A 26,286-nucleotide genomic window follows, 5' to 3' on the forward strand; every position below is an offset into this window, starting at 1 on the left:
CATTGCATTTTTATGGGGCCGCATAATCAATCAATTTTTGCCCACAACAATCACAAAAAAAACTCCACGTTTTTCTGGAAGGACTGAATACTAGTATGGTAAATGTTAAATATAAATCGCAAATTTTTTCACAAATTTTTGGAAATTACCACCACAAAATCAGTCAATTTGATCGCAAAAATCACAAAAAAAAATCGTGAAATCCTGGAGGGACTGAATATATATATATATATATATATATATATATATATATTTCACTGTCTATACAATGAAAGTCAATAGGACTCAAACAACATTGGACCACCATATAAACTTTCATGGTATGGACAAAATCCAAAATGTCAAATTACAGAATTGTTCCTTTTTTTTGTCAACTATTCCTTTATCAATTCTGTCTCAAATTCCTTAGAAGAAATAAAAAGACACAAATTAGACAGTTGTTGATCCACCAACAGATTTCTTTTTTTTTTTTTTTTTAAGGAATTTTATGAGAAATGTTTGAGTTTATATTGAAATCTTGCATACACTGGTACCTTGGCACATCTGGGCACAGTCTGAGACGTTGTGGAGACCTCATCTGGATGATACACGTGAAAATGCTTGAGTATTTGAGTCAGGAAAGAGCTATCAATTTAACCTCATTGCTGTTGTAAGATTAAAAAGATCTAATTTGGGATGTTTTCCTATACTTGTCTCTTCAATGACCTCTAGTATTTCAAGCAGCAGAGGTTCAATGAAGTGGCAGGAGACAGTTGAGTGGACTTGAGATGGAGACAGAAAAAAATCACGATGAATCAGAACTCAGTGAATTGCAGGAACAACCGGCTGAAACCAGCAATGCGCACGTGCCCTATAATCATCTACTGAATCCCACTGCCGCTACATGCACGTAATAAAACGAGTTAACAAGGCCATTTATCAAAAGGCATTTTCAAGCTACTTTGATTGGTGTTATTCAGAAACATCCCATTGTGGTTAAAAAAAAGGGCCTCCACAAGCCGTTTCTGTGAGCTTTCACTGCAAGGTTTTGTTGTATTTCTACCCCAACAAAACACTTTTGAGAACAGTAATTGCTTGGATGCAGAGAGAGAGAAAAACAGTCTAATTTACAAACACTTCTAACCAGCCAACAGCATTTGACCCCTCACAGAGTTGTGCTGATTCAATTCCACACAAGGTAATATTGCTGTCAGCAGGGTAGTGCTCAGACATTTTTAAGAGCAGAGGCCCAAACAAAGAAAAAGGGCACTAATTACCACACATTATAACTGTACACATACACACTAGTCCTCCACAATTCTTTTCTAAATACTTGAGGGTTACAAGGAAGCAACTACTTGTTATTTCCTGCTACAAATATAATAATAAAGGACTGCACATTTTTACAGTCTACACTTAATTCTAGATAATCTTATGATAAACACCATTTAAACATTAAGATGTGTTAAACATGTCACACAATTGAAATATGTAAATCTTAAAAACAGACTGATTTTCCAACCCGATCTCATGAAAGTTCGTATCTATGGCACGAATGTCATTTCTCGTGGCATTTATACGCCAAAAACAGTTTTTGCGTGTATATGGCACGCGATTTTCGCGTACATATGATACGCACTTTTTTGCATATAATACGCACAAACTCCCCACCCCCTCCCCCCTAAACCTAACCCAGGGTTTTTTAGTGCGTACCATATACACGAAAAAAACATTTTTGCCGTATAAATGCCACGAGAAATGACACTCGTGGTATAGATACGCATCTTCATGAGACTGTGTTGGATTTTCTTGTAAACAGCAGAAAATAAATGGCATAAGCTTCCAGATTGGGTGAACTTTACTGTATAGAGACTTGTTTGTGTACCATTCACTAATTGTTTAATCTGCATCAAGCCTAATAGACATCTAAGCAGTGTGTGATTATTTCACTTCAGTATTTTGAACAGTCTGCTGAGTTCAGCGTGGGCAATTGGACGATTAATACAGGACAATTAATATTAATGGTCCAGCACTGGTCACTCTGCTAGTCAATTCAAGTTCAATAATCTGCAGAAAAGGATTAACACACTACCAACAAAACAATTCACAGATTACTAAAATGTAGAATAATTGTTGACGTGCTAGAATTACGGGAGAGATCGGATTCACTCGATGCCTGGTGAGAGCGAGAAATGGAAGTACAACTCAGCACGACATCGTTGTTCGTCAGCGAACTTTTGGTTTTGTTTCCATATCACATTAACAAAACATTTTAATGACACGAATAACAATACAATTAAAAATGATCATTATTAATAACAATATTACGGTATTATTATATAGGCCTAACAGTCTTTAGGTCCGAACACAGCACAATAATTAAAGCTACACTGTGTAACTCTTTTAGTTTATTCTTAGCTAAAAACACTTAGTTCTTTCAAAAATACATGTGCTCATTAATGTATATTTACTTCGTTCAAGTAATAAAGTATTCTCGTGAGTGTAAATACATACGGGTAAGGGGTTCTAAAGTCGGTCGCCATGTTCCCCCTCCATCTTGAATGTACATTAGCCAAAAAGGGACATACCCGTTAATTCAAGCTTCGCCTTTCACGTTTACGTTTGAGTTAACACTCATGGACGAGGTCGAACTGGAAGCCATGTTAATCTTGGACTACATTGGCCACCGTAGGAGTTAAAATGAAATCGGAATTGAGAGGAACAGAAACTAATATTCACTGGATGGTCATATACCTTTTCACCACTAGATGGGGGTAAAAATCACACAGTGTAGCTTTAAACATCGATGAAGGTCAAATGCAGCTTCAAACTGACAACTTTAAAATAAATCTTTTTTAACATTTAACAAGAAAGAAACATTCTTCTCGATTTTACTCGATATTAATATTCTATTCGATATGAGTATGGAGCATATCGCCCAACACTAACCTCGACCCTTGAGGACAAAAAGGCAGTGGCTTGTGCCCTGCTTGTGACCATGAGAAATACAAGCCGTTTAGAAAATGTCAAATGCAAATGTGAATAAAGCTGGACAGGACAATAAAGCCTTCACCCAACAAGGTGAATATGACCAGAAACTGTATTATTAATGACTACTCATTTATTCTGTTTACGCACCGCTCGATCATTAAACATCATGTCATGGTACCTTGATGTGAATTTGCACAGCAACAACGGAGAAGGTGTGTGTCAGTGTGTGCGGAAGAGTGATAACTTTATTATGTGGACAGATTTACTGCTCACAAACAGTGGGTAGCACTTACTGCAGCATGCTCAATCACACATTCACTTACTGGTCTATACATGTTGAAATGATCACTCTATGTTAATCTACACTCAAACATGACTCTTCTCCTTTTACTCCCATTCTGACATTAATGCACTTTCCAAGGCCAGTTAAATGTCAAATGTTCTACCTGGGAATTAGCCAAACCATCATGCTGCCCAAGTACTGAAACACAACTGAAATTACATCTCTTTAAAGTGGTCATGAACTGCATTTTGTTATCACTTATACACAGTGTTGTGCTTGAACGCATTCATATTTTGGGCGAACGTGAACTGAACGTACTGTTTTATTACTGCCCGATGAACGTTACTGTGTTATTCATTCTGGTGTCTTTGAACGCACGCTCTCTCAGCTTAACTCCGTACAATAGGGTGCCAGATTTCTATAGAGCTTTCCAGGCGAAAACCCGGCTAACCGTAAACAGGCCTTGATATGTTGCAAAAAAGCACCCAAACTGGCAACACCAGCCACCAGTGTCGCATCGAGGCCGCCGTCGACAAAGCAGCGAGCGAGGAGGTGTCGTATGATCATTTAAACGGGTTTTATGATGAGGTCAGTGAGGATGGGAAAAATCTTACATTTCTGTGCAAACTTTGCCCGTCGATAAAATAATTGTTGTCTGTGGTTGTATATGAGCTGCATAGGCGGAAATCGCGGGGGGGTCGGGGGGGTCAGGACCCCCCCTATCTGAGGGTTGTCCCCCCAAAAAAACCCATTAAAATATGTGTATTGTAAATAATGTAATGATATATTCTTAAAATAATTAAGAAATAAAATAACACAAATGCAAACGGGGCAATTACGAAAAAAGCGTTCTAAACATTTTGAGACCCCCCTCCCTTGCCTCACAGTGCGTTGGTCCACCGCCTCCGTCCCTTTTACCTCAGACACACACATTCCGGAGGCGGGAGAGAAAAACATAGTGTTTGAATAGTTGTGGAACTCCAGTAAAGTAGGTCGCACACCGGACGAGAAGCGTAGCGTTCGTCTGTCCGCGGCGCCCAGCAACGGCTCAGGACCGTGTTCAAAACCTTGCTGCGCCACAGAGCGCCATTTACATAGTTTTATATACAATTTAAATTATTTTTGTCTCAAATCGGTGCTGACGGATCCTGACTTCGCCCTATGCTGCAATATACATTTACTTTTGCATTCATTTACAGAAATCAGCTGCTTGAATGACAATTGCTGGTGTTATTGGATTTTTCAGCTGAGATTCTCAATTCATTCAGTTAACGGATGCTCTGAGGTAAAGTTTTCAGACCGCAGACTCAGCAACGATTATATTTAATTGTACAGTACAATAATAACAGACACTATCTTCATGTCATTAAACATTACGATATTGCTGGCCATACACTGATGAGAAAGTCCGGGTGCGCTGTGCATTTAGATTCTAATGCTTTCACTGTGATTTAGTTGGTTTATATCATTTAATATATTTAAAGAATTAGTCAATGAATGAAATGAAATCGCTGCGCTGCGTGAGGAGAGTATGTAAACAGATTCGCCGCTGGCTTAAACCAGAAAGAAATTTTAAGAAGTATAATGAAATGGTCTCCATGCTACACTAATAATAGTAGTAAGGCTTTCCTCTGTATTTTTTTGCCTGTATTATTGGTGTCCCCTTCAAAATTTGCTCTTGAGAATTGGTATGTTTATTGTCCCCCCCAACATTTTGATGAAATTTTCGCCCCTGATGAGCTGTGACAATAATTAACAAAAAAAAAGAAGCTCGGAACATATGGAAGCGAAGAACTATGAACTAGTTAATTTTTTGAAGTATGAACTATGAACTGAACTAGTTCATTTTAAAATGTGTGAACTGAACTTTGAACTAGTTCATGTAGAAAGTGAACTTTTCCAACACTGCTTATACATAGAGGTATTAGCATGATTTGTTCATGAAAAGTGGTCATAATTTAGACATAAAAGGCCATTGTCTACCCTGATTTGAGTCTTCTGATTTGAATGCTGTGTTAGACGTGTCTGCTGTGAGAATGTAAACGCCCACTGGTATGATTGGCTAATATCTTTGCATATGATTATGAAATAAGTATTACATGTGGAACTCTTGAAATCTTTTACCAAGTTTTTACTATTACAGCTGTCAAAATTAGCTTGATTGTAGCACAATATTTAGTATTTAGAATCTAGATCAACTGCTGTTGCATGAAATCAGTGACAAGCATTGGAGCTGATGACGGACAGTCTGTTGAGCACATGAATACAGTGATCTCGTCATTGCAACTTGATTTCTGCACTCTCACGAATGCTTCCATCATAACTTAAAAACACAATGCAAATAAAAGATTCATTGTGTAGTGTAGTAGACAACGTCATTGATTATAATGGGAGTTTTGGATGCTGTGAGACACCTGGATATAAACTTTCTAAACGAGAATATTTGCACCAGGTAGTCTTGTAGTGTAGATGGTGCTGTTTGTAAAATGAAAATTCAAACTATGAGCAAAAAAACTTGCTTTTAAATACACAAATACATGAGTAGGGAATTGGAGGGAAATGGTTCAATGATCTTTGACTTACCACAGAATGAGACAATATGGCTGCTGTCTTCATGAACAAACTTCCTTGTGACTGCTTCCTCCATGATCTGCTTGACCTGTGTTGGACATGAAGACACAGCAGAGGCTGATTGAGTCAGCTGAATGGACACAGCATGATGAATTATTGTACAGCTTATTTATTTAACACATCGTGGATGTTCCCATTATTTGTGAATCTGTCAAACGATGTCTTATATGGAAGTAAAATAATGATGACAAATGTATTTGAAACAAAAAAGCTTGTTGAAGGGCACTAATTAAAAATAATATGCATTGCATTAACCATGCTTGCATTTTAATGCAGTGCATTTTTAGGGCTCGCATTTTTATGGGCTGAAATTTAACATCGTGAATATTTCAATTAAAAACATTTCACACATATTTTCATTATAAAAAATTTGGAGGTAATTTTATTTCACTTTACAAATCCGGAGCAAGCAGATTTTTAAAAGCAAATGAATCTTTTTTTTTTTTTTCAATTAAGGCAATTTCAATAAGCGTTGTTGTTTCAAATACATTTATCATACATTTTCTTCCATAGCCGAATAGATTTTCTCTAACAAGTATCCTCATTAATGCCATCATACGCTCAATGATAGAAAAAAAACCCTCTGCAATAAATAACAGGAAAGAGAGAGTCCATACGTGGTGAGTAGGAAGAATGCATGACTCATCTCCCCTGACTATAAAGAGGAGAAAGTGAGAGTCGGCATGCGTGATTTATGTATAAAGCACTTTCTCATTGTGACTGTGGATGGTGGTTTTACAGTAGAAGATGTTTTCTGAACATTGTCCAGTATGGAAGGGTCTGGCTGAAAGAAATTAACTTGCTGATTGGCTTCAGGAAGTGGCTAATGGAAATTTCCTGCTGTGGGTTTCTTCCGTTGATACATTGGACATGACATGAAAGTGCGGGCAGGAGATGTGAAAGTAACCCCGGGTTAAGCAATGTTTTACACTTGTAATTTTGAAAGGGGTTCAGTTTCCTTCTGTTTCGCCTCAAGATTTGCCTCATGAAATATTTATACACATCTCACAGTTGTAAAAACACTTTTCAGTGTTAACATTTGAAAGAGTCAAAAGGGCCAAAATGCCAGATTCTCCTCAGGTTTTCTTGTTTTTTGTATTGTTTTTAACAACCAGGGTGGCTTTACGTGGTAACATTTTAAGCTCAAAGGAAAAATGTGTTGCTCAAAGGATATCCTTTCTTAGCTCAGGAGACTTCAATTGATTTCTCAGTTACATTTCAGCTTTTTCTCAGGTGCTTCTACTGAAATCCCTTGCATATTGAATTAAGCTTAGCCATTACATGAATAAATTACATTTTAAAATATATTAAAATAGAACAGTTATTTTACAGTGTAATAATATTTCAGAGTATTATTAGAGGCTTCTTTCAAAACCCAAAAATCGGAGAATGAAAGAAAAGTCGCAATTTGCATTGCAGTCTAATCTAGATATAAAAGAGATCCAATTTTTCCTTATTAAAATCGATCACATTTTGTTTGTCACATGCTGCGCTTATTAAAATTTAGTAACTCAGCTTGTAAGTATGCAAATCAGAACAATAACCTAAAGTTATTGCCTCATGTTGATTTCATAATGTGCAGTTTGAAATCTTAAAACCTGATGACCCAGAATCAATTAATATTGTAAGGTAAAGCATTAACAGCGTTAAAACGAGCGACAAAAGCCCATTACTGTGCTCATAGCATCCTGCTTTAGCATTCAGTCCGTGGGTGCACTCCGATTCTGATATTTACTCCCTGACCTTCTCTTTCATTTCCCTATAACTAATGCAGCAGGACAACACAAGCTCTTCAAACCAAAACTTGTTGATTTGGGGTGACCCCACGTCCCTGAGAAAGAGTCAAGGTCTTCTTTATTTCCCTAAATCTGGCATTTAAAAATCCCAGATCAAACTATAAAAAAAAAAAAAGTATGTGTAGCAAACTACTTAATCTCGAACCACCTGCCAAAACAAGAGATTAACGTTGACTATTCTGATTACGATTTTTGAAAGTGCTTTACTTGTTGAAAAAGACTTTCTACATCCACTTGCTCGACACAGAGGTAACTGTTTCTCCTCTTCCACGCTATAGAATCACACCTATCCATACCTCCAGAGAGGGAGAAAGGATGCAGACGAAACACATTCGCTGAGAGACCAAATGACTTGCACTCAACAGATCACGACAGTATGATTCACAAAGGTGCAGATGCGTATCAGAAGCGCAACCACAGAAAAAAAGCCTGTTATTTTTAGAAACAGGCATAAGTTGTGACACCAAGAAGATTATGATGCTGCCAAAGTTTAAGGCTGGTTTGACATTTTAAAATCTGTGTCCGGTGCACTGACCATAGTTTTTCCTCTCCCTTGTAAGACACGAAATACTGTAAAGCAACATCTGAAAGACAATTTAAGAGAGAAATTTCAGTTGTCATCATCCTTAGTGCCAGTGGTGATTGCTTCATGCTATTGACCTGAATGATACTACAAAATGTGTAAGAGGTGGAAGAATGGTATAGGGTCATGCTTCATACATATTTAACCAATAGAGCCAATTGGGAGTCTCCCTACACTATAGAAGGAGAGGAGAGAGAGAAAAAACAATTCACTGGACTAATAAGTTGAGCTGGAGGAGAGCATGCCAGGCAGTTTTGTTGATGAACCCTTCAGTGCATCTTTCAGGAGGTTAAAAGTTCATGAAAGCTCTTCCTTTGTGGCTGACTTGATACACAGATAAACGAATGAGACGTTTAGCTCTCCATTACAGGGATACACAAATCCAATACCCGGACTGATACGGGCACCAAAACTGACCTTTTTTAATGGATCTTGTGACTCTAATGTAATTCAAAATAGTTTGTGTCAGTCATAAAAACCATTAAGCTTTTCCACATTTTCTTTTCCATTAAATCAATTTTTTTTCATCACCAAATTAGCATTTAAGAATCATTTCTGAAGTATCATGTGACCCTGACGAGTAATGATGTTGAAAATTCAGCTTTGCCATCACAGGAATAAATTACATTTAATATATATATATATATATATATATATATATATATATATATATATATATATATATATATATATATTTTCCTAAATTGATCTAGAAAAAAATATGTTCTGATATCAGATTTGTACTTGACTAGAGTCACTAGGCTGATTCTCGGACTTCTGTTCAGTATAAGAAAATTAATTATTGTTTGGAGCATCCCTACTCTCTGGAGCCTTTTGATAATTTATTCAGAGATAATATTTTAAGGATACCAAAAAAAAACAACAACATTCATACATCAGTGAGTGCATTGCCGAGGCTTAATCAAAGATCACTGATGCGATAAGAGCAAATAAATCCATCAATAAAGGTTTACTAATGGTGTTTAAACTCTTATCAATCAATCAGTGTGCATTGTAGAGGCTCCGTCACAACTCATGCTGTGTGTGTGTGTGTGTGGGGGGGGGGGGAAATCGGGGTCTATTTGGAGCTCAGCTGTCCCTGATGTCTCAGCAGCATGACAAAGGTTTCCATGGAGATAGTATGGAAAGTCTCACAGCTTGGGTTGCCAAGTTACTTCCCAAATGTGTTGGCACCACATTAAACTGTTGCTTAAACTGAGCAGACCCCGATGAACAAAAGCCAACAATGAATAGGAATGGCATTTGCCACTATTCATTCCACCAGCACAAAAATGATTTGCCACATATTATTACCACGCTTCATCACCTTGAGAGAGCGAATGTGTGAATTGAAAGGCTAAGAGGTTGAGTGGATTATTACACCACTCCATAAGAACATTGTAGTCCCAATCATACTTCAAAACTGTCAATGGACAACAAATCCACAGGACTACTCATTTGGTAGCATTTTCTGACATTTACTGCTGTCACGGTCTATAAAACCGAAGGCCATCCATTAAAAGTGAAAGTCCACCCAAAAATGAAAATTAGCCCACAAATACTTTGTTCAAGTTAAGTTATTTAAAAAAAATAAATGCACTGGGTGCTTCCCAGCTTTATTTAATGGCAGTAAATGCCCGTTTCGGTTTTGTCAATATTGGATATTTTTCTTACACAACCGCATCGCTTCACTTCAGAAGGCCTTTATTAAGTACTTTATGATGGATAGGTGCACTTTTATCGACTTCATAATAGAAAGAGCCATTATAAAGCTTGGAACAGCAAGGTTGTATTCGTCTGAAAGAAGAATGTCATATACACCTAGGATGACTTGAAGGAGTCCAGACACCGTTTTTTCTTTGTGCCGTTATTATTATAGTTGTTGTGTAGACTTTTACATCACGATTTTTATATAAAGATTTTTAGAATTATCTCTTTATTGTTATTGTTTTTGGTGTGAACATGCCCATGTGCTTGATGCTAAAAACGGCTACTTTCACCCTCAGCCTGACCTAGAAAGACTCCCAGCGCTCTGGAAAGGATCTTGCCCAGTGCCAGAGCCCAAACCTCCTTTTTTATTGATATCGTATTTATTATAATGTCCAATCTAGGTCTAGATGCTGTAACACCACAACCTCCTGGGAACAATGAAATATAATAAAAAAAAATGCCAAATGCTGTATTATTAAATCATATTAAGTGTGCAAATCAATTGTGTGCATAACAAAATGCATTATAGCTGCTAATTATTTAGTTATGCTGAAAAGAGACCAAAACATTGAAATGACACAAAAGTGGGCTTTAAAAAAGAAATCCACAATTAAAAGTTAGCATTTGCATGGTATATATAAAATATAGAGTTGAAGTTTCACACAATTAGAGATGCTCTGTGGGTGGTGTTGATCTAAATCAGTCCACTATCCAATATGGCTCTACAGTAATAGGTTTCATGTTTCTTGGAGAAACATTTCCCATGACACATACATGCATGGTGTTAATGCACAGCAGGACCAATCACACATATCTTGAAGCACTGTCTAAAATTGGACTACTTTACTGATACAAGAGGATACATGAACATCTTTTAGATCTGATTATTGATGGAACGGTTCCATCACTAAACATGAAATTACATTCTCTACTGATCTATTCCTTTACCTGCTACACTAAAAACAGCTACTGTATGCCCTTGTAATCCCTTATTACACAGCTCTGATAAGTCATTTGAGACATACTGCAGCCAAATATACATTTGCATAATAACCACAAAACCATATAATTGACCGTTGTTGTCCAAGGCAACCCGATTTCCTTTGCAGCTTTGCTGGTATCATTTCTCTTGTTGCACTCTGCGGTTCAATTCTTCTTCAACAACAACTAAATTCAACTCACCCAGTCATTATCTTTGTGGGTTAATTTACCAAAAAGCAGTTAGTCAGGTATTGCCCCTTACTAAAATTCCCTCCTTTCATTTTTCTGTAAACAAAAAGAAATGTTTTCGATCTTGGTCCTGAATGGGCTCATTTCATGGGCTCAGATCAATTCTCAGCACTGAACATCTTGTATGCCTTTTTTATCTGACACACTGAGCTCAGTTAATAGACCTCTCTCATAATGAGCTGATGATCTGTATCAGGTGCAGAGCTTTGCTCTGAAATTTTCCTTTATTGCCGCCAGTGTTTTAAGAAAAAAGCAAGTCATTTGCTGCATCCGAATATGCCCACTTCCATACTATAAAGGCAAAAAACGTGAGACGAGTAGTATGTCCCAATTCACAATCCTCAAAACAGTGGGCAAAAATTACTCAGATGACTTGCTACTTTTTTGAGAGATACTGAAGTGTATACGATGGACACTTTACTATCCCATTAGGCAACGGGAGAGAATTTGTGAATGGCAGTGAAGCCACGCAACTGATACCGTATAGGTCGTGACAATGGTAGTTGTAGTACATATTACAATAAAAATAGTAATAAATACTAATATTGCTATAATCATGATAATGTATTATAACATAATGTTTAATATATATATATATATATATATATATATATTATCATTTAAATAAACCACTGTAATTAATTACAAAGGAAAAAAAAATAACACATAATAATGGCAACGAGTATTGAATGATATTTTTTATAATATATTATACTGAAATGATTAAAAACAATGAATGTACAGTGGATCTGGTACCATTACAGGCATCTGACTCAGTGAGGATCTGGAAGAAACATTTCATCTCCTTAAGTTCATGTTTTGATACCAGGTGACCTGAATTCTATGCCATTTCAACTGTGCATGATCCACCATCAAAAAACATTTATACCCATTTCAACTATGCATTATTATATAAACCATAATAAATAGGGCAGTCTGAGTCTAAAGATAAGGTAACATCTTATATAATATAATTTATTATAATATACAGTTGCAATACAGTTTCAATTACTTTGTTTGATTTGTATCTTGCAAACAGCTGAAAGTCTATACATTTTGCCAATAAACCTGATTTGCAATGGGGGTTGAATAATTTCAATTACAACAGTAAATTAATAGAATATATAAATCTGAATCAAAACATTGCACATGGCTATATGTAAACCAATGTTTGATTTAACTGGAGTTGGAATTTAGAGATGCTAGACCTGGAAGATTTAATACAACCAGTCCAAATACAGCGCATTTATAAATAGTTATTATATCAACCACATCAGCATAATACGGCTTTTGTTTAATCACTTACAAATTTATTAGGTATAATGATTCTCAGTGGCTCGACACTTAAAGCTTTTTTGGTTTGCTGATATTTGGCATGAGGGTTTTAGTGTTTCTTGCAGCACACACTGAAATAACCTCTAGCAGAGTTGTTTTGTAACAACATATTTAAACACTGGGCTCTGCTCACTGAGATTAAATGGCTGATTTTATTGTTTTTCATAGAAATAGCCTATATATCCAGGAGGAAATGCAGTATATGATTTGATCTCTGAAGATACTGTCTGTTTTTAGGCATGTTACATGATTAAACTAAGGCTGAATCTTGGAAATTGTTAAAATCTCTAGAATCACTTAAGAAATATTATTTAGACTCAGACCATATGGCTATTCAATCTGTTGTTTAATAAATGCTAATCAAGCACAAGCAGAAAAACAATATTGACATGTAGGGTTTCAGTGCTGCCATGAACATTGAGAAAGCCTTAGAAATGCTCATCCCATACAAAATCTTTACTTTACTTCACTGTAGAACACATTTACCATCTGTACAATAAATACATTCCACAGAATTCCTCAAACCAGTGCATGAAATGCAAAAAAAGATGCAGATATCATGTTATGTCTGCAAGTGATCTATAAAAATTCACGATTTGCCACACCATCTAGTCTTCACTACTGTATAGCTAAAGTCTAATTGACCAATATAACGATGTTTCTATTAAAAACAACATTTTTTTTTTCAATACCAGCTTTCATAGCATTCAATAACTTTGCAAAAACATTAAGTATAAAAAAGCTATCATTCAGTTCAAGGTGGATAAAGAGGTTCTTTGAGGATACTGATAAGCATTGGATTAAACTACTGTAGCTTTGTTAAAGGAAGCTGAGAGAGAAAGATAAACAAATGGTGGGCTGCTGGGTAGTGTGGAAAGGCTTTCTGCGCATGACCCTCTGCTTGTGTCAACACAGGTGTGTGTGTGCGTGTGTGTGAGAGTGAGAGAGAGAGCGAGAGAGAGAGAGAGAGAGAGAGAAGACAACACACAGAATGAGCCTTTTTGTAGCTTTGCCTATGCTCATCATATCAGCAATTTAATAATGGCCAGCCGTAATTTTAGTCAACAGCTGCAAAAGGGTAAACATGGACTGCAAATGCCAAACGACTCTCGAAGTGGCAGGTTTCAGGAAGCTTGCCGTAAACACAGCGTGGTGGATCAAGAATACATTATCATTATGAGCCCCATACGGCGTAGGGTGAGAGTTCACCTCCCTCCACTCTTCTTGATTGGCTGTTTCAGGCTCTGCCTGCCAAAAACCTCAAGTTTGAGATATCCAACCTTTGCAAAAAAAGCCACCACGGATGTAAAATTCATATTTGATAGACTGACAGCAAATGCTGTCTTGTAGTTGTAACAGGAACTTTTTCCTCATAACTGCACTATAATTTCACATCGGGCATCACATGATGAGAACAAGGCTGGTGCATGGATGGACCATAATCTATCATTTGGCACAAAGCTAAGAGTTTTACATTTAAAAACAGAAATATATCACAGAGTGAGTCGCTGCCACACAGGACTGATAAGTACACCAGTGACTGTAATCACAACTCATAATAGTGAACCATAAATCAAATTAGAATCCATACAGGGCATGTGCAACTACTAGGAAATCATCTACAAATTCACACCCAAATTTATACAAAACCTCATCCAATGAGCAAATGCTTAAACATAGACTTACATACATGCATCCTTGCTTAACCCAAAAGGATTATTGGAACCTATTAATCAAACTAAAGAACTGAAAGGCAAAGAGATAATACAATTTGGGGAGGCAAAGGAGATAGGACTGGCCTCAAATCAATAGCACAAATCGATCAAAAAGATGCCGCGATATAGCTGAATTTTACATTTCCAAAAGAAGATAATCTATGAGTAAACAGCTATTTTTCAGTCAATCTGAGGATGTAGATTAGAAAGTGCTTATAGAATGTTTCTGGTTTGTTACACAACGTATGTCTGTATATTAAAGGCACATTAAGTCATTACGAAATGTGTTATTTTAAAACAAGATGTATAATATAACTAGTGCAAATCTACTAATCCTTACTATTTTATTAATAGAGCCATGAGTATGCTTTGCAAAGAAATACATAGTATGATAAAAGCTGGTATTAAGTTTGACAGGTGCTTGACGGGGAGGAAAGATAAACAGCTGTAGCATATTCATGAAAAAATAGACATGTAGGCTAAAAACGAATAAATAATTAATTATATAGGCTACTGTAGACTGGGGGAGAGCCGATTTTTGCACAGTGCTAACAACTCTCCAGACAATTAAATCGAATAAAGATATGCTTATTTTGCTTTCGCAGGTTTCTTTTAGATGTAAGGTCAGCTCCAGTGTTTGGTTAACTATCACACATTTTGCAGGCATGTCTTAAATATGAGTCACATTTTTAAAGGGCGTTTCAGCCTAATGTTAACTTGGTTTTATTTGTTTTTACTATCACTAACCTCCTTCTTCACGTTTCGCAGCAATCTCTGGCGGTTTTCGACTTCTAGCCGGAAAAGAAGAATGGTAGAAAATTAATTATTAAATGTGAATAAGTACAGTAAAACGTGTGATGTTATGGTTTACAAGTGTTTTGGGGGGAGGAAAAGCAGAATATTCTCACCTGCTGTTGCGGTTGCCATGATTCTGGTGTTGAGCTCTCACGCGCTTCACTCCCCTGACGCTCGACACTCGACTGGATGAAGCCAAAGCTGTTCAATCTCTCTGACTGGCGGCGAGCGCCTCTGCGAGATCACGTGACCTGCCAGAGATGTTCATAGAGGTGGAGATGACGAACTCGTTGAATCAAATATTTATAATAAACCTAGAGTGAGTTTGTTGAATCGGTGTTTTAAGCGTTACTATAAAATAGGTGTCTACAGAAATCCAAACTATCCAACCACATCTTGACCAACACATTTCTAGCCAATCAGAGTAGTAGGATTTCAGGTTTACAGACAGGTCTCCAAAGAGCATCGTTTTGAAGAAGGGATGAGGAACAAACTAGGAATAAATGGCAGATAAAAACGGCTAAAACACCATAAATGTAAACTCGAAAAAGATTAAATGCTGAATTTGTAGCAATATAATGTAAGTCCAAATCAGTTTTTACAGTGAGGTTCCAATCTGATAGTGACATTATTAACAAGAGCAGCAAGCTATTGACATGAGTCTCTACTGCATAAAAGATGGAAAAACAAAAGGAGTGTTTGCAATTTAAATCCCCATTGAAAGTGTATCCTGCTCTCTACTATTAGTCTGCTCTCTCTCTCTCTCTCTCTCTCTCTCTCTCTCTCTCTCTCTCTCCTGCTGCACAAAGACAATGACAATGGTCTCACTTTGGTATGAAATTGAACTGAGAAACAGTTCAGAGAAAAATTTGTAAAAAGCTTACAGGACCAAACCTTCAGCAGCTACATGAGTTGCTAAGCAACACTGTAGGGCACCATTAACAGCGCTAATTGAGTAAAGTCTGGGGAAACTGTGTGATCTTGTCACCATCTCTCAAGGGAAATGCCACCTAACATTTGGAAATACTAAGACATTGATTAGGCCTATAGAATATAGAGTAATATATACCCTCCTCATTCCCTCTCACTTTGTAACACTTCCTTCGCTTCGCAGGTCAAAAAATTATAAAATTACACTTTTTTTTCAGAAAAGCTTATTTTATTTCGTTTTGATAATATTTTTTGTACTTTTTATATAACTAGATTTGATCAATAATTATATAATTTAAGCACATTCCTCTTTCAACTTAAATTCAAAATAACTCACAATTTAATGCCCTTTTAATTTATCTCAAAATATCTTACATTTGGTTGTCTTTGTCGACCTCTTGTGGAAAAAAAAATATATAACATGATATTTCATGACTCTTGGCCATAGCTCTTGCCACTAGATGGCCTTATAGACCATTTCACAAGATGTAAACAACACTGGTCCAGAAGCACTTCCTGTTTCAGTTTACAACCAACAGAACATTTAAAACTGAATCAAAAAGTTAAAGGGTAACTAAACCCCTGGTCAGAGCCTGACTCCACCCACTAGCAATATTTGAAAAATGCTGAAAAAATGGGCAGACCCCAGCGGGGCTAGGGGGCGTGCACCTGAGACCCGCCGTGAGTGACAGCTGCTGTCAGACTCTAAAATAGAGCGAGACTAGTCTGGAGTGACTCAATAGCTGCCTTTGCAACAGAGCGGCCATTTGAAGTCGAGGACTTTTCTCCCTCACCTTCACCTGAAGTGGATGAGGGTGAATTGTATGTATACACAGGGCCAAATCCATTCGAGCTGCTGGCTCAAACTGCGGTCTTAACTCCCGCATCGCGACCGGCATCTGATGAGTTATGTCGTCGAGTTGATCTCAATAGCGCACGCTATTGATATTATGCCGCTATATGAAAAAATCCAGCAAAATGCACCGGCTCGTTTGTCGACCCTAGAGGATTAACTTTATCCTAACCATAAATTGTGATTAAAATATCCATGATCACTCACATCAAGACGCCGCTGCGGTGGAGGAGTCCATGCAGGACGAGCAGTGTTTGGCACTGCGTGTGGAGAAGCCCATGTCCACCTCCGTTACTATCCTGATCACTGTACTAAACACTGATAAATCTATGCTAACTTGAAGCTATCCTAACTGTACTATGCTACTAGCTACACAAAATAATCTAAATTATCTATATAATGCTATGCTAAATAGATGCAACAATACTCTATCCTGGTCGTTTTCAAAAATAATCTAAATAACTATATAAATGCTATGCTAACTAGATGCTATTATATGCTATAGTATCCTGATCGTTTTCAATATTCATAAATCCAACTCCTGACTCGCTACAGCAGTTTTGACGGAACCAGATGCTTTTATACCAGGGGCTGCCAAGGGCGTGGTGAGCTCGCACCAAGGGTGTGACAGAGTGCGTCTGAGAGTTCGCTACGTCAGCAAGTACCCCTACTGCAGGAGCTTTCCGTTTAACCTGAAGAGGGCGGCACTCAGACGTTTTTACACCATATATTTGAAAATCAAAACACTTTATACTCAATTGTCAAAAAATGTACTCGAATCAATGAACAGCATTTATGAAGCTCCATTCTTACAGATCATTAACTAAAAAAAGTTGTTTTGGTGTTTAGTTACCCTTTAAAGAACATCTTTAAGATGTTTTCTTTACATGTGAAATAAAGAAAACAGTTACAAACTGAAACAGGAAGTGTTTCTGGACCAGTGTTGTTTACATCTTGTGAAATAGTCTATAGCTCTATGGAGCAAATGAGCTGTTTCGCTGGGTCCTAAAGTCAGTTTCTTTCCGTATGCATTCAGATAGACATATAGACATTTTTTTTTTTTTTAGCATTTTTAATTTGAAATTTGAGCTTTTTTAGGTTTTTGTATGTGTACTGGAGCATTTCTCACATTCCATTCATTCGGGGATCAAATTTACCCGTGAAGGACTTTTTACTTTTTTAAATTTCAACCACAAAATAATACATTATTACCCTTTATTACATAAAAAGACCGAAAATTTACCTCTGTTAAATCTTTTCTTTTCTATTGTGACAAATATACCTGCATGTCTTAGTTTGGATTGTGTGGGGGAAAACGGAGCACAGGGAGAACAGGGAGAATATGCAAACTCCCTCTTGCTGGGCGACAGTGATCCCACTGTGCCACCATGTTCGAGCGACGAATTAGCAACAGGCATGCTATTGGTCATCATTCAAACACTGAGTCCTTGAATGCCTAATTCATTAATTCAAGGCTCTTGTGCTTGACAGCACTTAAGCTAATTGTGTGGGCTTTTTGAGGGAAGCCTCAACATTTTTTTTTTTCCCATCTTTCCTCCACTAGGGAACGGAAACCATTTTAATAGAAAAAAAATACCGGTCCCCAGCCGCTATATGATGAATGAAACATGACTCACACAGGTAGTGTCTTGCTGGGAAATATGAAATTGAATATTTCAGTTGAGTTATTCTACACTTGTTAGCTTGTGGTGAGATGGGAAAATTAGGGGTACTTCACTGCCGGCAAAATAGGCTTTCAGTAAAACTTGGCTTAAGAAGAAAGGCATTTTTTAAAGTGATTTAAAAATAAAAATCAGACCTGAAAAAAAAACTGTTGTCTTGCCTTTTGCCAAATAGGTGGGAAAACATCTCAGGTCACAAAAGTAACCATGGTTCCTGAGAGGGAAACAAGACGCTGCGTCTGATGATGATGCTATGGGGAACACCTCAGTATGATTGCATCTGAAGCATGTGTGCAACTATTCCAAACTGGGTGGATACTGAGATGTGAGTTCTCTGGAAACCGCTGCACCCTGAAAGGCCAATGTCTGTGGGGTTACCAGATCAATTTCCTGAGGGCTCCGCGGAAGAGCGGGAACATATACATTGTTGTAAGACTGGAAAAACTGGAAGATTTCATCCAAAATATATATACATTATCATACCGTTTTATGTAGTCAGAATACATTAAACCACTATGTAAATGTTGAAAATAATGTATAATAATGCAATGGGTGTAACACAAGAGTGTCCTGCATCACCTCCTTCACACCCATGTGGGGAGCTGTCTCCTGAGTAGTAACAACATTTCCCATCATGCAGCCCATCATGACTAAACACACACACCTGTTCACCACTGAATGCTCTCACACCTGTATCCCATTTGCTCATGCTCACAACCCTCATTCAGTGAGAAGTATTGTTTAGCCCTGGCTTTCTTACTGAGCGGTTATCCACGAGTTTTCTCTTACTTGTTTAGATCACAGTTTGCTGAAATCTACGCTCATTCTTCTGGCTACCTTGACCTTGGACTGTTTCCTGGCTTTTAATTATTTTCTGCAGTTTACTGCATCTCAGCCTGGCCTGGATTTCTACGCCTCTGTATCTGAGTACTCTTTGCCTAGCCCTTCTACCCTGAATGCCAAACGTCTCATGTTACCAGTAAAAAAGGCCTTCATTATTTTAAATATATCTAAACATTGAGAGAGCATGAATATTTTTATTCTGGTGTCACCATTGGCGTAGTGAAGCCTATTCATTTCCACCCCTAATCCATTTTAATAAACAGTCATTTTTTTGTTAACCTCTTACCAAATGTCTTGGAGTATCAAATAATATCGGATCTAGTTATATATGTGTTGATCCCGGGTGCAAGAATTCAAAGATTTAGCGGGAGTGGGTTCCTTTTGGTTTCCAGTGAAGGATCCAGTGCAATGTAAACAGTAGCTAAAGGCTACAAAGAATCGTAAATATGAAGAGAAGGCCGGGACGTTAAAAATGATAAACATACCCTTACAATAACTGTTCAGCATAACCCTCAGTCGATCTGACTGTCTGTGGTCAGCGATATATGAATGCGGAAGTATAATATTTCCATGAAAGCACTGGAGAATTCAAAAGTCTGCCAGATGATGCGACTTGCATAATCCAGCGGACTTTTGCTGACAAATAAATGTGAATTTCTTGGTCCAGGGGCCTGTTTCAGAAAGGAGGTTAAGTGAAAACTCTGAGTATGTTAACCCTGAAATGAGGGAAACTCTGGGTTTTCCGTTTCAGAAAGGGAGGTAAGTTAAACCTGAGACAGCAGAGTAAGTCAAGCCCATTTCTGAAAGAGAGGTAACTTATACTCAGAGTCAGTTACCATGGTAACTTACTTCGTGAACCTAACCTGGTCGGGAGCAGGTTTTCTTCAGTAAACTCAGAGTTTCTTGCGGTCTCCTCCCCTTTTTTAAAGAGGAAGTGCTGTTAAACACCAACAATAATACTAAAATGTATTTACACATTCTTTAAGGAATAAATATTGTTTGTCCATGGTTTAATTGACTAAATCTGTTTTGTAGCACTTTGCCAAAAAATAAAAGGATTTAAAACGTTTGCTAAACTTTTATTTGATTACCACCGTTTTTGATAATATATTTCTATTAAATCATTAAAAAAATTGGAATAAAAAACATTTAATAGAACTCACTTATTTTTCAAACATAATTTAATAAGTTATTAATGATAAAAAATAAGATGTTAATCTTATTCATAATCAATTATTGAAGTTAGTTGATATGTTTTATTGAACAAATGTTTAATTTATTTAACTGTCATTTTAACTGATGATAATAATAACCGTAATTTAAGAATGCAGTTTATATATTTAATAATTGTTTAATACCATAAACCGTGATATTTTCTGAGATGTTTCTCAACTCTCCCCACATGGGGGAGTCCCCCACCCCACCCCCACAAGTTACTCAGCAACTTTTACTCATGTTTTAAATTAACTACTTTTTACTTGAGTGAATTTTTAGACTGGTATTTTTACTTTAACTTAGGTAAAATTTTATCAAAGTAATAGTAGCCTACTTTAGGTTGAATAACAGTAAGTTTTAATTCTTTCAAATTCACAATATACAATTGCATGAATTATTCTTGAATTGATCAAAGTGTGTAGAGGGAGAAGGTTACATAAAAAATATACCTTTTAAAAATGTATGTTAAATCCACTATTGTTTTATACTTAATTGGTTTATGTAGTAGCCTATTTAATGTAATTGCATCATATTTTATTTTAAATTACAGAAGAATTAAGAGTAATCCCTTTAATTAAATTACAATATTTAGATTACTTGGTAATTAAAAACACCTCTTTTTGTCTGGCGCTGTTGCCATGGTGACTCATAATATCTGTGCTCCATTGATAATGGCTTTTTATAGTTGTGGTGCAAGCGCTTAACTCAGAGTCGGTCAACTCAGAGTTGATTGAACTAACTCATTTCAGCTGTTCTGTAACCGAAAACTCAGAGTTTCCCATCTCAGGGTAAGTCAACTCTGAGTTCAAGCTTTAACTCAGAGTTGGTTGAACCTCCTTATTGAAACGGGCCCCAGGGGCCTGTTTCAAAAAGGAGGTTAAGTGAAAACTCTGAGTATGTTAACCCTGAAATGAGGGAAACTCTGGGTTTTCCGTTTCAGAAAGGGGGGTATATCAAACCCGAGAAAGCAGAGTAAGTCAAGCCCGTTTCTGAAAGAGAGGTAACTTATACTCAGAGTCAGTTACCATGGTAACTTACTCTGTGAACCTAACCTGGTCGGGAGCAGGTTTTCTTCAGTAAACCCAGAGTTTCTTGCGGTCTCCTCCCCTTTTTTAAAGAGGAAGTGCTGTTTAAACACCAACAATAATACTAAAATGTATTTACACATTCTTTAAGGAATATATTGTTTGTCCATGGTTTAATTGACTAAATCTGTTTTGCAGCACTTTGCCAAAAAATAAGAGGATTAAAACATTTGCTAAACTTTTATTTGATTACCACTGTTTTGGATAATATATTTCTATTAAATCATTGAAAAAATTGTAATAAAATTTAATAAGTTATTCATGATAAAAATAAGATGTCAATCATAATCATAATCAATTATTGAAGTTAGTTGATATTATGTTTTATTGAACAAATGTTTAATTTATTTAACTGTCATTTTAACTGATGAAAATAATAACCGTAATTTAATAATGCAGTTTATATATTTAACAATTGTTTAATACCATAAACCGTGATATTTTCTGAGACGGTTCTCATACTGTGAAACTCTCATACGTTACAACCCCACATGGGGGAGTCCCCAACCCCACCCCCGCTGTTAAACAAGTTACTCAGCAACTTTTACTCATGTTTTAAATTAACTACTTTTTACTTCAGTAGATTTTTTAGACTGGTATTTTTACTTTTACTTAAGTAAAAATGTATCAAAGTAATAGTAGACTACTTTAGGTTGAATAACATTCTTCCAGTTTCACCTGATATTATAACAGTTTCTCTAAAATAGTTATGAATTATTAACAACAAATGACATCGTCAACGGTGTAGTTAGATTAATGTAATAATTACTATCTCTAGAAAGTATTGGTCTACATATTACTAAATCCTATATCAACCTCAACCACTTGATTAATACAAGGAGGAGAGACAAGAAACTGCACTTTTAATGCTTTCAAATTAACAATACAATTGCATGAATTATTCTTGAATTGATCAAAGTGTGTAGAGGGAGAAGGTTATATAAAATATACCTTTTAAAAATGTATGCTAAATCCACTATTGTTTTATACTGAATTGGTCTATAGTTTATGCAGTAGCCTATTTAATGTAATTGCATCATATTTTATTTTAAATTAAAGAAGAATTAAGAGTAATCCCTTTAATTAAATTACAATATTTAGATTACTTGGTAATTAATTATACCCAACACCTCTTTTTGTCTGGCGCTGTTGCCATGGTGACTCGTAATATCTGCGCTCCATTGATAATGGCTTTTTATAGCTGTGGTGCACGCGCTTAACTCAGAGTCAGTCAACTCAGAGTTGATTGAACTAACTCATTTCAGCTGTTCTGTAACCGAAAACTCAGAGTTTCCCATCTCAGGGTAAGTCAACTCTGAGTTCAAGCTTTAACTCAGAGTTGGTTGAACCTCCTTATTGAAACGGGCCCCAGGTAACAAAGAGAATAAGCAAACATTGTTCATTTACATACCGAAAATACAAATAACAATACGAGAGGGGCCCAGACAACATTTGTATATGAAGTCCATATGGGTATGAAAAATGGGACCTGATTTCATGTATGGATTGCACTTGGTATTAGACGGGACCCAACAAGTGGGAAAAGTGCACAAGACCCATCTCAGTCCCAGCTTGGATTGAAAATCGACAAAGTTTGATAAGCTGAAAATCAGTTGCACTGTAAATTTTTGTACAGAGGTGTTTCAAATGTCATGCAAGTCTCTGGATGCTTTAAGGACTTTCCTGTGCACAAGTGTTGACAGTAACAGAGATGGAAATACTATATCATACATAGGCCTACTTGTATGATTCTGAGCTTTGCATGTCAAATGAATAATTATAATGCTATTTTTCCAATGGCTACAGATGGTTAAACGGTTATGAGAACAGAACATTATTTGATCCTTTAGAAGAGGTATTTTAAATAGAAAAAAAATCCATGCCAAATCCATGACGTATTAGAACAGAGAACATAAAACAATTTCATGAAAACTTGCAGTAAATGATAGTGTCCACTAGGTGGTGATCTTAAAACACCAATGAGAAAATGTAACAGTCTTAGTATACATAAAAATATTAAAACTGCTGATAAATATAATCACAAAATAAATCACAAAAATAAATGAACATAAAAAATTACATTACTCCATAATGTAGAATATATATATATAAAGATAAAACAGAGATCCAAATATCCCATAACAATAAAAAAAAAATTCCAGAAAGAGCAGGAAGTTATCACGCTGCTGTGCTCCCACAGGCTGATATTGTATATCAGAAAGGTTGATCGGCCCAGTGATGATGGTCATACAGGTGAGGGCAGACCTAAAGGAGAAAGCTGTCATGTAGATTGAGCAGGCAAGAGGAGATAGGGTCGATTTAGGTGGACATGAGGCCAGACAAATCCAGTTTTCACCAGAAGACCAGAATCAACAGGCAAAAAGTTCAATCCATGCAAGATAGATAGATAGTAAAGCCTGCGCTTAATCGATCCAATGGAGGGAAGTTCTCTGTGTGATAGGCTACTGTCTTTCCATGTGGCAAAGTAATTTGATTGAATAAAATACATTTTCTCATTTCTCAAGGATTTAACAGCCTTGTTTTGATATGAGAACCTTTTTTATACCTATGATGCTGAGAGCTCCATTAAGTTTCTCAAACTACAAAAATAATATTGTATCACATATTGATCCTTTGATTCAATACCTTACTTTCAGGTTCATTCAATTAAGCTTAGGAGCGTCTTTACCATGCAAGTCTGAATGAAGATATCACACCTCCCTGGACAGCCCAAGATGATTCTAACTGGACTGTATTTCCTTCTCTAGGGGCCTTCACAGTCTCCTATTGAAAACATAATTGAATTGTCTGACAAATGCAACTGCAGAAAGGAGCTATTATACATATCATAACTCTAATATCTCTTACATAACTCGTATACCTCAAAATAAAACCCTTCCTCCTAAAAATGACACATTATGATGATATAGGCCAAGGCTAGGCAAAACGGACAGCATTTTTTTAATTATTTTTGTGGATTAAAGAATAATGGTTCTTAACAGGTAAGCTTGTAACAACAGAAGAACCAAATCCAAAAAGAATGCTGAATAAAATACTAAATACTAAAACACAAAAATTTCCATCCATAATTTGAAAGTGCCAGACAGAACCTTAATGGTGTTATGAAGAACCTTTTTAAACACACACACACACACACACACACACATATATATATATATTATATAATATATATAATGTGTAATATATATTATTGTACCCCCCCCCCCGTATAATATACGTATAATACGTATTGCACCCCCCATTTCTTTTAAAATTAGCGTTTTAAAAAATCTGACTTCAAGTCGAGGCTACTAATTTTTTATATACAAAATTGATAGTGATAGTGATCTCACAACAGTTCCTTGCTGAATACATAAATAAATAACATTTGGCAATCTAAGATAGAAACACTAAACAGATAGCCTACTGTATGTCCATCATGAGTGTATTGTGAGGTGTGACAGGTGTGTCTGGCTAGAAACATTCAAGTTTAGGCTACAGTTACATTTTGTTTGTTCCACTTGTTTCTGAAGGTAACGTTAGCCATTGTGAATGTAGCCAAACTGTAAGCTGAGCTCTTCAAAATATAACAAGGAAAAATGTCATGGAATAGCTTTAATGTTTTTGTGACTGGACATGTTTATGCATTTAAACCAAAGTAATAATTGAAAACTAAATCAAAATGGAAAGTAAATTTATTTTCTCTTTTACTTACTCGCTAACCGGGAGAAGAATCCTCAACTGACGTGGGGTGCGTTTCAGGAAAGCATCGTTAGCCAATGGTCGCAAGTTCCGTCGTTATTACTATAGTTCAACGAGTCGAGGTTTCCCGAATGTAATTTATATCAAAACATCTAGCATTAATTCGATCTCAAACAGTTTCATTAAAATAAGTTATTAGGTAGCCTACTCCACCACGTGCGTGCGTGACGTCATAAACCAAAATGGTTGAACGACCACTTTGCGACATGTTTGCTTCATGCCGTTGTATTTGAGTAGGCTACTCATGGTTGTTAATGTTATATTTAAGGTTAACTAATAAATTAATCATATATTAGGAAATAATGTATTAGAAAATCTAAATGAGATAACAGAGATAACATTGTTTTTTTTAAACTAATAACAATTAAGTTTTTAAAAACAATTCAATTAAAAATATATTCTTTAAATAGATAAAAAATATTGTTTCTCTTATTGTAGATGACCACGGATAACACCCCCCCCCCCACACACACACACACACACACACACACACACACACGTACGTTAGATACTGTTTGACATGCACACTTAAAGTTGCTAAAATGTTTGTTTGTTTTAGTTTTTTGCAGCAATGCCACAAAAGAACCATTTTTGGTTCCCCAAAGAACCTTTCAGTGAAAAAAAAAAAGTTTTCTTAGAGTGAAGAACATTTTAAAAAATCTGAAGGACCTTTTTCCGTCTGAAGAGTGTAGGCAAAAGGGAGAAAAAATACAAACAGTAAAACAACAACAAAAAAACAAAAAAATTGGAGTGATGGTTATGAATGCCATATCAAAAGTAAGAGAGAAGTCTATGATGATTACCATCATGCAGGTAGACTCGTGCAAAAGACACGATCTAATGGATAACATGCTGCAACAAGCAACAG

General features: G+C 36.3%; 1 protein-coding gene across 4 annotated transcripts in view; it reads right to left on the bottom strand.

The window, feature by feature from the left end:
• The window catches only part of sgsm1a (small G protein signaling modulator 1a), a 36,459-nt gene extending 21,114 nt beyond the window's left edge, over window positions 1–15,345 (bottom strand). For 2 of the 4 annotated variants that reach the window (XM_089130496.1, XM_089130497.1), the window contains exons 1-3: window positions 15,162–15,345; window positions 15,001–15,044; window positions 5,837–5,912 (exon numbers count right to left, since the gene is read on the bottom strand). In XM_089130496.1, the coding sequence (XP_088986622.1) occupies window positions 5,837–5,912; window positions 15,001–15,044; window positions 15,162–15,180 (139 nt within the window). In that variant the 5' untranslated portion in view covers window positions 15,181–15,345. The remainder of the gene's footprint in view (window positions 1–5,836; window positions 5,913–15,000; window positions 15,045–15,161) is intronic. The other 2 variants (XM_039658576.2, XM_039658574.2) reach the window with 2 other exon arrangements.
• Window positions 15,346–26,286: the final 10,941 nt, after the last annotated feature.

Source organism: Pimephales promelas, chromosome 4 (assembly GCF_988280905.1).
Source record: "Pimephales promelas chromosome 4, fPimPro1.hap1.1, whole genome shotgun sequence".
In the NCBI taxonomy this organism is placed as follows: Eukaryota; Metazoa; Chordata; class Actinopteri; order Cypriniformes; family Leuciscidae; genus Pimephales; species Pimephales promelas.